The sequence below is a fragment of the Gopherus evgoodei genome, chromosome 1 (genome assembly GCF_007399415.2).
Source record: "Gopherus evgoodei ecotype Sinaloan lineage chromosome 1, rGopEvg1_v1.p, whole genome shotgun sequence".
In the NCBI taxonomy this organism is placed as follows: Eukaryota; Metazoa; Chordata; order Testudines; family Testudinidae; genus Gopherus; species Gopherus evgoodei.
This window is the reverse complement of record NC_044322.1, coordinates 298,322,417-298,332,832: the sequence shown is the minus strand read 5'-3', so window position 1 is coordinate 298,332,832 and position 10,416 is coordinate 298,322,417. Positions and strand designations below refer to the sequence as shown.

At 44.4% G+C, this 10,416-nt stretch overlaps 1 protein-coding gene across 2 annotated transcripts in view; it reads left to right on the top strand.

Annotated features, from left to right (window-relative positions):
* Window positions 1-5,176: 5,176 nt before the first annotated feature.
* The window catches only part of TMEM19 (transmembrane protein 19), a 30,929-nt gene continuing 25,689 nt past the window's right edge, over window positions 5,177-10,416 (top strand). The window contains exons 1-2 of one of the 2 annotated variants that reach the window (XM_030548730.1): window positions 5,177-5,301; window positions 6,125-6,272. In XM_030548730.1, coding sequence (XP_030404590.1) covers window positions 6,146-6,272 — 127 coding nt within the window. In that variant the 5' untranslated portion in view covers window positions 5,177-5,301; window positions 6,125-6,145. Of the gene's footprint in view, window positions 5,302-5,744; window positions 5,926-6,124; window positions 6,273-10,416 lie in introns of those variants that run through there. The other variant, XM_030548731.1, reaches the window with a different exon arrangement.

Here is a 10,416-nt window from a genome sequence, read left to right as displayed (position 1 = left end):
TAAGAAGGCCTTCAGTTCTAAACCTTTGCTTTCAGTTGCATACACCTTCTTTTAAAAGATAACTTTTAGCTGAAACTTTTCATGATGTTTAGACCAGAAGGGCATTTATTTAGGAAAGCTGAAAGAAAAGACCTTTCCAAACCATTAAGAAAATTGTTCAGTTGCTTTTTTGGCACTGAATGGCTCATGGTTTATTTAAAAATATACAGATTATAAATTTTACAAGCATGAATGAGTAAAGTGTGCTGCTTATATTTATAGAAATTTAGTTATTAGGTGTTGAACACTGTGTACTAAGCATGGAAGGCACTTTACTTTTTTTTACTGATTTAAGCACATATTGAAGAACAATATTCTTAAAACCAGATAGTGTGAACATTTTAATATATTTTATTTAAATCTTTGTCCATAACAAAGGTAGTGTAAATTTGTATTGCATAAGAACAATAATTATAGAGTGAGAGTCTAAAAACAATACAGACCTTTACTTCTTCTATACTGTTTTGTACTCTCTCTTCTTTGGTCAGGAACTACAGGGATAAATTCCATTTGTTCTCAACTGTTTAGTGCTATTTGCTTGGTATGTCTGATGTTTTACTGTTCTATAATCCTTAATTATAATATATAATCCTGTTTCCCCAAGCATAGTACCAAATTCAGGATCCAGAACTCATGTATAACTTTTGCAGGTGCTAATAAAAACACAAGCCAAGATTAAAAAATAAAAAAATAGGACACTAAAGTTAGCATTTGGATTGACTTCATTAGAAGCTGCTAAGTGCTTAGCACTTTTGAAAATCTGGCTACTTATTTAGATGTCTAAAAGACCCTAGCTTTAGGTTCCTATTTTTTAAAAATCTTGATCATATTGCTTCATGTGTATTATACAAATTACCTCTTAATCCTGGACCCAACAGGCATATATTTTGGATTATCATAGTTGAAGATGCTTGGGGCAAACCAAACCAGGCTTTGACAGATTGTGGACCAAAGCCCCACAAACTGAAAGAAAGAGAAGGTGAATATATATATGCAATCATCATTACAGAATTAGTGATTCCAACTTTCTTTATAATCAGATAAAATTACAACTTGAAATCTTTCTGGAAAGCTGATCCTTTAGAGTCTTTACAGTCTTTTGTTCAGGATGAGCACAGCTCAAAAAACACCCTTTTGCTCCAGTAGTAACTCTTAACTTTTCAGTGTGCTACTCTAAGAGTTTACACTAACTTTAATATTTTACAAACAAAAATAATATTGCAGATAGATAAGTTCATATTGAAATGAATAAGTTAGGGAGTTGATTGCCACTAATTAGGCAATGGTTTATTAGACTACTGATCTGAATAAGCATGATCTTGCCTTGTTTTAAAAGTTAGGTCATTTAGATTCTGTTAAGTATTTATATATGTGCACTCTAGCATTGTTACTTCAGTGTGGCCCTTAAACAATTGCCTTTTTTGTAGGGTTAAACTGATAAAAACAAAATCATGTTAGCTGTTTGCAAATAAAGTCATGTTTATAGATGGATTTTTCTTTTTTTTTTGCGGGGGGGAAGTAGGGGGAGAAAGACAGCAACACTACAGCTAGTTCAGCTACATCAGTGTTAGCATTTGTGGGGGCTGGAATGCAGAGAAGATTCCAATGGCTGCTGGCTTTTATAACCACAAAAGAGGGTTGCAAATAGGCTGAAAGTCACCAGAGTCTTGTCTGAAACACTTGACCTAATGGTGGCATCAGTGGTAATTTTTTCACTAAAATTACCAGAGCCTGTATGCTGTAAACACTTACGCAGGTGCTTAACATTAAGCACAAGAGTAGTCCTATAGACTTGAATTAAATTAAGCATGCATGTAAATATTTATTGGATCAGACCCCTAATGTAGATAAAACAGAAAGGCCTGCAAGCAGCCGTTTAATCATTCCTCCATCTCCACAACAACAAAAGAACCTCTGAGCTCTTGCAACTATTGCCAGAGGATCCCTAGTCTTAGGGTATGGCTACATTTGGAATTTCAAAGCGCTGCCCCGGCAGTGCTTTGAAGTGTGAGTGTAGTCGGAGCGGCTGCATGTAAACCACATCCCTTACGGGTATAGCGTGCAGTGCTGGGAGCCGTGCTCCCAGCGCTGCCGCCCTGATTACACTGACGCTTTACAGCGCTGTATCTTGCAGCGCTCAGGGGGGTGTTTTTTCACACCCCTGAGCGCGAAAGTTGCAGCGCTGTAAAGTGTGAGTGTAGCCATGGCCTTAGCTGTGTTTGTAAGTACTGTTTAAAAACTGTAGCAGACGCTGAATGAAACTTGATGTAACATGCACCAAAGCCTCAATAGATGACACCTGCCAGCTTGTTCAAGCTAAAAATGTTTTAAATGGTGTAGTTCTTCAGGGAAATGATCAAATATTACATAAAACTTCCAAATTTTAATTCCAAAACTAAGATTTTTAAACAATTGCCATCCCTTCTAAGTCACCAGAATTTAACAAAAATGTAAACATGGCTGTTGCCAACTCTGTCTGCATATCTATTCAAGGTCATAGGACCTAGCCACACCATCAGGGATTAGTTCACCTGCACATCTACCAATGTGATATATGCCATCATGTGCTAGCAATGCCCCTCTACCATGTACACTGGCCAAACTGGACAGTCTCTACGCAAAAGAATAAATGGACACAAATCAGACCTCAAGAATTGTAACATTCAAAAACCAGTAGAACCCTTCAATCTCCCTAGACACTCAATAACAGACTTAAAAGTGGCCATTCTTCAACAAGAAAACTTCAAAAACAGACTCCAATGAGAAACCGCAGAACTGGAATTAATTTGCAAACTGAACACCATCACATAAATAAATAATGACTGGGAGTGGCTGGGTCACTACAAAAAGTAATTTTCCCTCTGCTGATACTCCCACCTTCTTGTCAGCTGTTGAGAATAGGCCACTTCCATCTTAATTGTATTGGTTGTTAGCACTGATGCCCTCCTGCTTGGTAAGGCAACTCCCATCTTTTCATGTGCTATAACATATATTCTGCTTACCGTGTTTTTCACTCCATGCATCTGATGAAGTGGGTTTTAGCCCACAAAAGTTTATGCCCAAATAAATTTGTTAGTCTCTAAGGTGACACAAGGACCCCTCCTTGTTTTTGTTTGTTTACAGTTACTCAGCTGTATAAGTATTTGTGGGATATAGGCCTTTTAGCATATGGGCTGTGTATATAACAATGTAGAATCTGTGAATGATACTTCAGAATTGTGTAGATTGTAGAATAATCCCCAAAATCTTGTACATTTGATGGCTATCTGCCCCAAAAGGGAAGAAGAATATACAGAAGGTTCTAGAATTTCATACCTTTCTTTGCTTTGTGGATGTACAAAGTGTCTGATACTTGGAGTCAGATGCACTCATATCCAGGTCCCCGCCCATGCAATATGTGTGGTCACAGAGCACCTCTCTTAATAACTCCTTTTGGCTTCTTTGCTGATCATCTGGCACTCTCTAAACAATTCTGGCATGTACTCAGAAAAGTTGCCAGACTGGGTTGGTCTGCACTCATCTGAAACTAATTGTAAGGCGGTGTTAAAGTCTTTCACTCTGACACTATAGGATTTTGCTGCGTTTCAACAAGTTTAAAATCTCCTTCAGGACGTTTGGAGATATCACTGCTACCCCCATGATTTCATGCTCTAATCCTTACATTGATGCCATCATCCTGTCATTGTTATTCTGTGAATCGGTAAGTGAGATTGTTACCTATTAATTTTTGATTGTTCCATAATATAAATAATGTACGGAATTCTATAGCTCCTTGGCTTCAAGTTGTATAGCCAGTACTGACCAGCCCCAGAACTGACTGAACGGGAGTGCACAAAGCAGGTGGTGTCACGGACTTGGTGCTTCGTGAGTGGAGCAGGGGTTGGGCATAGAATCAATATTCACTGCAAAGGATGGGGCACACAGCCCAGGTCTGAGGGTGGATGGAGATTTCATTGAGGAGACAGTACAGAGTACAGACTCATCGCAAGGAGTGGGGCACATAGTCCTGGTTCTCACTGAAGTATTGGGAAAGGTAAATACTCAGTGCTCAGTGTGGGGTGGGAGACAGCCCCAGGTATCACTCTCATAGAGGGGATGTGGGGACCCAGCCCGTTGTCACTGAGGGGATGGGAGAGCATATAGTCAGTGCAAGAGAGGGGAGCACAACCTTAGCTCTCACTGAAGGGACTGATGGAGGCACAGGCTCGATGCTTAGTTGAAGAGAGGGGGGAGGTCATGGGTTCCATGCTGGAGTGGGGTGAAACTGCCCCAGGTCTCAGTTCTAGTTTCAAGGAGGGGCTGGGGCTGGAGCCCAAGCTGTAACTGATGGGAGGAGGCTGCTGGCGGTGTGTGTATTTGTAAGTAAGTTTGGGGGGGAACAGTTTCCATGGGATAGGTAGTCCCCACTGTTACTTAGAGGTTTCGGGAATGGCCTCAGTGGTAGGGGGGAATCAGATCCTGCTATCACAGGGTGAGGAGCTGGGTGTTTGTGTGTGGGGGGCAGTCCCTGCTGTTAGGAGGGCATGGGCTCTGTGGTGGAGGTTGATCCTGCTGTCTCAGAGATTAAGGGGGCCTGGGCCCATGGGGGGCAGTCGCCTCTGTCACTAGTGGGTGTGGAGCGCATGAGCTCAGTGGGGGTGTCAGTCCCCACTGCCACAAGGATGGGCAGGAATGATGTTGGTTGGGAGGGGTCACTTTCACAGTCAAGGAGAGCATGGGCTCAATGCGTTGGGGATGGGGTGGGTTATTCCCCACTGTCACAGGAGGGGGCTTGGGCTCGGTGGGCAGGTCAGTCTCCACTGTCAAGCATGGGGCACAGGCTCTGAAGGGGGATTAGTCTCTGCTGTCACAGGTGTGGGGATGGGGGAGGCGTACTTGGGGAGACTCTGGGAGGGGTCAGAACCAGCTGTCACAGGCGCGGGGGGGGGGAGAGCCGAGTAAGTGGGGAAAGGCCAGTCCCCGCTGTCACGGGCTCGGGGGGGGGGCTCAGTCCCCGCTGTCACGGGCTCGGGGGGGGCTCAGTCCCCGCTGTCACGGTGCTGCGCCTGTGGCGGAAGGTTTTTCCCTGAGCGGAGGCAGATAGGTAGGAAGCGCCAGTAGGCAGTCCACAGAGCATGCGCGGCTGGGTGGCGGCCGGAGCCCTGAGGCCGCGCGGAGCCCGGGTCCCTCTGGCGCTGCCGGTGCCCGACCGCGCCAGGGGCCGAGCATGAGGCTCGCCCAGCGGCTGGGGCAGGACAGCGAGTCCGCCGTGCGTGGCCGAGGGTGAGATGCGGAACCCTCCTCCCTGGCGCCGCCGCAGCCGGGCCGCCACTTTGTGGGGGAAAGGCCAGTAGACCCGACCCCGCCCAACCCCTCACGTGGGGGGAAAGGCCCGCACACCCGCCCCCCCCCCACAAACACCCCTCACGTGGGGGAAAGGCCCGCACACCCGATCCCCCTCCAACCCCTCACGTGGGGGAAAGGCCCGCACACCCGACCCCCCCCCCAAACACCCCTCACGTGGGGGAAAGGCCCGCACACCCGACCCCCCTCCAGCCCCTCACGTGGGGGGAAAGGCCCGCACACCCGACCCCCCTCCAGCCCCTCACGTGGGGGGAAAGGTCCGCAGACCCGACACCCCCCCAACACCCCTCACGTGGGGGATAAAGGCCCGCACACCCGACCCCCCCCCACACAGCCCTCACGTGGGGGATAAAGGCCCGCACACCCGACCCCCCCCCACTGCCCTCACGTGGGGGATAAAGGCCCGCAGAACTGACACGTTCCCAGGGGCGGGGTATCACAAACTTGCTCTGCCTTTTCTGACGCTCCCTCTTTTATTTCGGGTGGTGACATGGACTTGGTGTCTCTTGCGTGTGCGCGCTGGGAGAGGCTCCCTCTTGCTGGGTTAGTTTCCAGATGCTCCCTTGTTGTGGGGCGGGGCGTTGTCATGTGGGAGTGTAGTTGTATTTAACTTAGCAATGATCTGAGGAATGGTCCCCAGTGCTAGGGCCCAAGCCACAGCCCCTGCATTAAACTTTGTTTTTAAGAAAAATGTTTATTTAATTGAAATTGTCTGATACTTTTTGTTCTTTTCCTCCCATAGGTAATTGTCCTCTGAATTCCCATGACATACCGGCAGGAGGACTACAAAGAATCTATCAAAATGATGACAAATATTGTCATTTTGAGCTTGCTTATTTGTATTTCATTATCTTTCTGGATTGTGTCCATGACAGCAAGTACATACTATGGTAAGTCTGTGACCAGCCTACGTGGCTGAGCAAAGCTAAGCCTTATGCTCAACTTGATGGCTTTTTTCTGATAGTAAATGATAACGTTTGAACACTGCCTCCAGTCAGTCCAGGCTTTTAGAGGATGTTCTAGTCATCAGTGGGACCCTATGGATTTTGATGAAAATTGAAAAACCATTGGAGGACATATAGAGGCCCCTGGCATGTAGTTAGAGACCCATCAGTTTCAGTGAGAGCTGTTAATGGTCTATAGATCAAAGAACCAGTTGATGGTAGCCATTAATGCCTTCCTGCATAGTACCTCCCATCTGAGCTCTGCCCATTGATTCAGTAGAGTTTAAAATGTGGTTTCCCTGAATGGCTTATCTCCCAGACAGAAAAAAAGAAATAATTGTGTAGGGGGAACATAAGGGTAGGGGCACAGAGACAGGTGGCACTGAGACGAGTGGTACAGGAAGAAAATGGGGGCCCTAGTAAGGGAGGAAAGGGAGCACACATGGGGCCCCTGGCGTGAAGGAGAGGTTTCTGTATGGAGTTTCTTAAATGGAGGGACGTGGGAGGGTGGCCCTGGGAGCTTGTGGTGGGGAATTGAGGAATTCAAGCAGTGTGGGCAATGAGCTCTGCCTTCAGAAGTAAGATGTGCCAATCCTCTAATAGATCATATTTTGTTAATTTGCAGTTTTGTAATATTGATTGAAGAAATCTTACTTTTAGACAAAATACATGTCAGGATCCTTGTAGTAGGAGAGTATTAAAGAATACTTTACATAAATGTTCTGTTATCATTTTAGTCATTATTTCTGGTGACTGTACACCTACCAACTGCTACCTTAACTGAGAATCACAACATGCAGATTCTTTCAACATCTGCATCACGAACTATATACTTAATTACAAAGACTTTCAAACACTGCTGAAAAAATTCGTAAGTATTTCTTTTGGTTTTGAGTTAAGGTGGCCGCAATGTGTAAAGTGAACTGCCACGTGTTTACATTGCCTTTAACCACATGTATGAACTCTGTGAGTAATAGTATATTTAGTAAATTTAACTTAACAGTTTTTATGTGGGAATTTTCTTATTTTCTCAGAAGAAATATAAGAAGCCTTGTAAACTTAAAAGCAGTTGGCATGCACAGTACCCATACATGTCTCTATAGAAAATTTTGTGTTGGGTGATGCTGGAAAGTACTAGGCTGTTTCTTACACATCTTAGGTATGCCCAGGTGGAGCTCCTCTCCTGTGTATACTATAGGAGGTCCACAGCAACAAGGCTCCCTTCCTGTCATCTCCCAAAGCACTTGCTTTGCACTCTTGTACAGAGGAGAAGGGGTACTTCTGTTTTACGAATCTTTTTGCATACCATAAAACATGCATCATTTGTTGGGATTCCCTCTGAGACCTTTTCCAATTGGCTTATCCATAAGCTCCTTCGTTTTCAGTTTAAACCAAATTTTACTGAAAAAAACTCAAGTTTTACAGAAAGTATTATTCAGTTATTTATGATTTTCACTCTACTTTTATATCACTCAAAAATAACTAGTTTTATTAGGAAAATAGCAAAGAATCCTGTGGCACCTTATAGACTAACAGACATTTTGGAGCATGAGCTTTCGTGGGTGAATACCCACTTCCTCAGATGCATGCATCTGAGGAAGTGGGTATTCACCCACGAAAGCTCATGCTCCAAAATGTCTGTTAGTCTATAAGGTGCCACAGGATTCTTTGCTGCTTTTACAGATCCAGACTAACACGGCTACCCTCTGATATTAGGAAAATAGAATACATTGCATGACATGTGTATTATGATAACACATTAGTCTGTGTGTATGTGCAAAGCTGCCTGTTGAAGTAAGGCTATGTATTAGTCTAGAACAGGGGTTCCCAAACTTGATTCATGGCTTGTTCAGGGCAAGCCCCTGGCGGGCCATGAGACGCTTTGTTTACCTGAGCATCTGCAGGTACAGCCGTTCACAGCAGCCGTGGTTCACTGTTCCCAGACAATGGGAGCTGTGGGAAGCGGGGGCCTGGCCTGCACAGCTCAGGTAAACAAAGCTTCTCACGGGCCGCCAAGGCCTTACCCTGAACAAGCCGTGAACCAAGTTTGGGAACCCCTGCTCTAGAACAATGGTTCTCAAACCTTTTTTTTTTTTTTAGGGACCACATGCTGAGTGTCTTGGCGGACCACTTAGTGATCTTTCCAAATGTTGTTTGTGCCATTAGCTAACTATTGTAAAGCACTTCGGGTAAAAGCACTATATAAAAATACACCTTAATAGTAATTGTTTTTTTGTTCTACAAATAAAAGCACACATTCATATTTTAATATCAGTAGTCTTACTTTTCTAATGCAATGGATGTGCCTTCTCTCCCCAGCTGTGGCAGCCCCTGAACTAGGGCTGGAAAGAAGGAGGGTCTCTCCCCCACTGTGGCAGCCTCAGCTCTGGGGCTGAGGAGGAGGCATTCGCCACTTTCTGTGGCTGCCACAGCCATGCATGTCCCAAATTCCCCCCACCTTCTCTTCTCACCCTATTGCCCCCTCCCACTTATCCCTTCTTCCCCCCAGGGCCACCACCTCACCTTACATGTGTGTCTTCTCCAGGGTACAAGCACCTAATTAGTGGAGCCATGCCTGTGTGGCTCCACTAATTAAGTGGGTGGCCCTTCATTCTCTTGTGTGTGGCACCCAGGCTCGCACCTTAGAGGGAACTATCCATGGACCACCTGAATGGAGCTGGCAGACCACAGTTTGAGAACCTCTGGTCTAGAAGATACAAACAGTAGGCACGCACATAAGCTCTGAAGTGCATGTGCATCTGAAAGTACTGATGAATCTCACACCCACCATGTACATATTTAAAGCTGTTAGCAGATAATGGTTTAAAGATCTCCCTCTAAAATGGAAAGAAAATGAAAATCTGTATCAGAATACATTTCAGAACACAAGGAAGTATTCAAAAGCTGGAAAAAAAACAAAAACAGGAGAAAAGAATGAAGTTAAGTGTGTGCACTGCAAATGGCGTGACCCAGTTATTAAATGTAAATATTTATAGGCTAATAGTTCTAAGTCTACAACAGTAAACTGTTCAAATAAAAAGTTTTATTTTGGGTTTAGATGTATTGTTTTGTTAAATTCACTATGTTTTGAGTTTTATTTTAGTTCTGTAGCAAACCACATTGAATTCCATTAAATCAAAGCATTAATCTACTGAATACTCCCCCCCGTCCTTCCGTCCATCAAAATAAACCCCAATATTTACCCAGAAGAATTAATAGCTCCTTCCATCAATTTTCACCTGTTTTTGTTGTTGTAATACAGGGCATTTAAGCTAATTTTTCAAAATATTCACATCATTGCCCACGACAAACTCATTTCGTGGATTCCCAGGCAAAACTAAATACAATAAAAGCCAAAAATGAAAGGTCCTACTTATCCAGAACAGTTTGTCCAGTTGTGGGAGAACACCTCATTCAGTTCTCTGGAATCCAAAAACCTCCTTTGACTCCATATTTAATCATTCAAGTCCCTTTACTTGACGTACAGCGAATATATGCAGAGTTGATCAGACTCAAGGGGGGGATGGGGGAGGGGTAATAGGGCTTACAACATATCCAAAGTTACACAAAAACCTCTTCATTTATATACATTTACACGTTACATTGACTATACATTGCATCATGTGTTTTTTGATTGGATTGGTTATTTTGCAAGAACCAGTCCCTCTGCAGCCTCTCTGACCATGCATTGTGAACTCTCATCCTCTTTTTACTGTCCTAACTTATCTTGTCCATTGTTAGCAAATGGTTCGATGGCTGTTCTCCCTCTTATTGAAGCTGACCCAGACATTGTCTTTTTAGCCTAGTGACCTGTTTACTTCAGCCTAATGATCTGTTTACTTCCCTAATTTTATCCTCCAGGAAATGAGGCCTCCCTCCATGTGTTAACTACTTATTTCATGGCAGGTTTCAGATACATCACTGCAGAATGTGCCTGCTCTGTAATAACCTTGAGCCCTTGGGGATCAGGAACCCCTGCATCTGCAGAACTTTGAGCTCTGCTTGCCAGGCACTGCTTTTTCTCGTGTTAAGAGCTGATGTCCAAGGTCATGATTAAGGATACAATTTTGTCACAGATTCCGTGACTTTA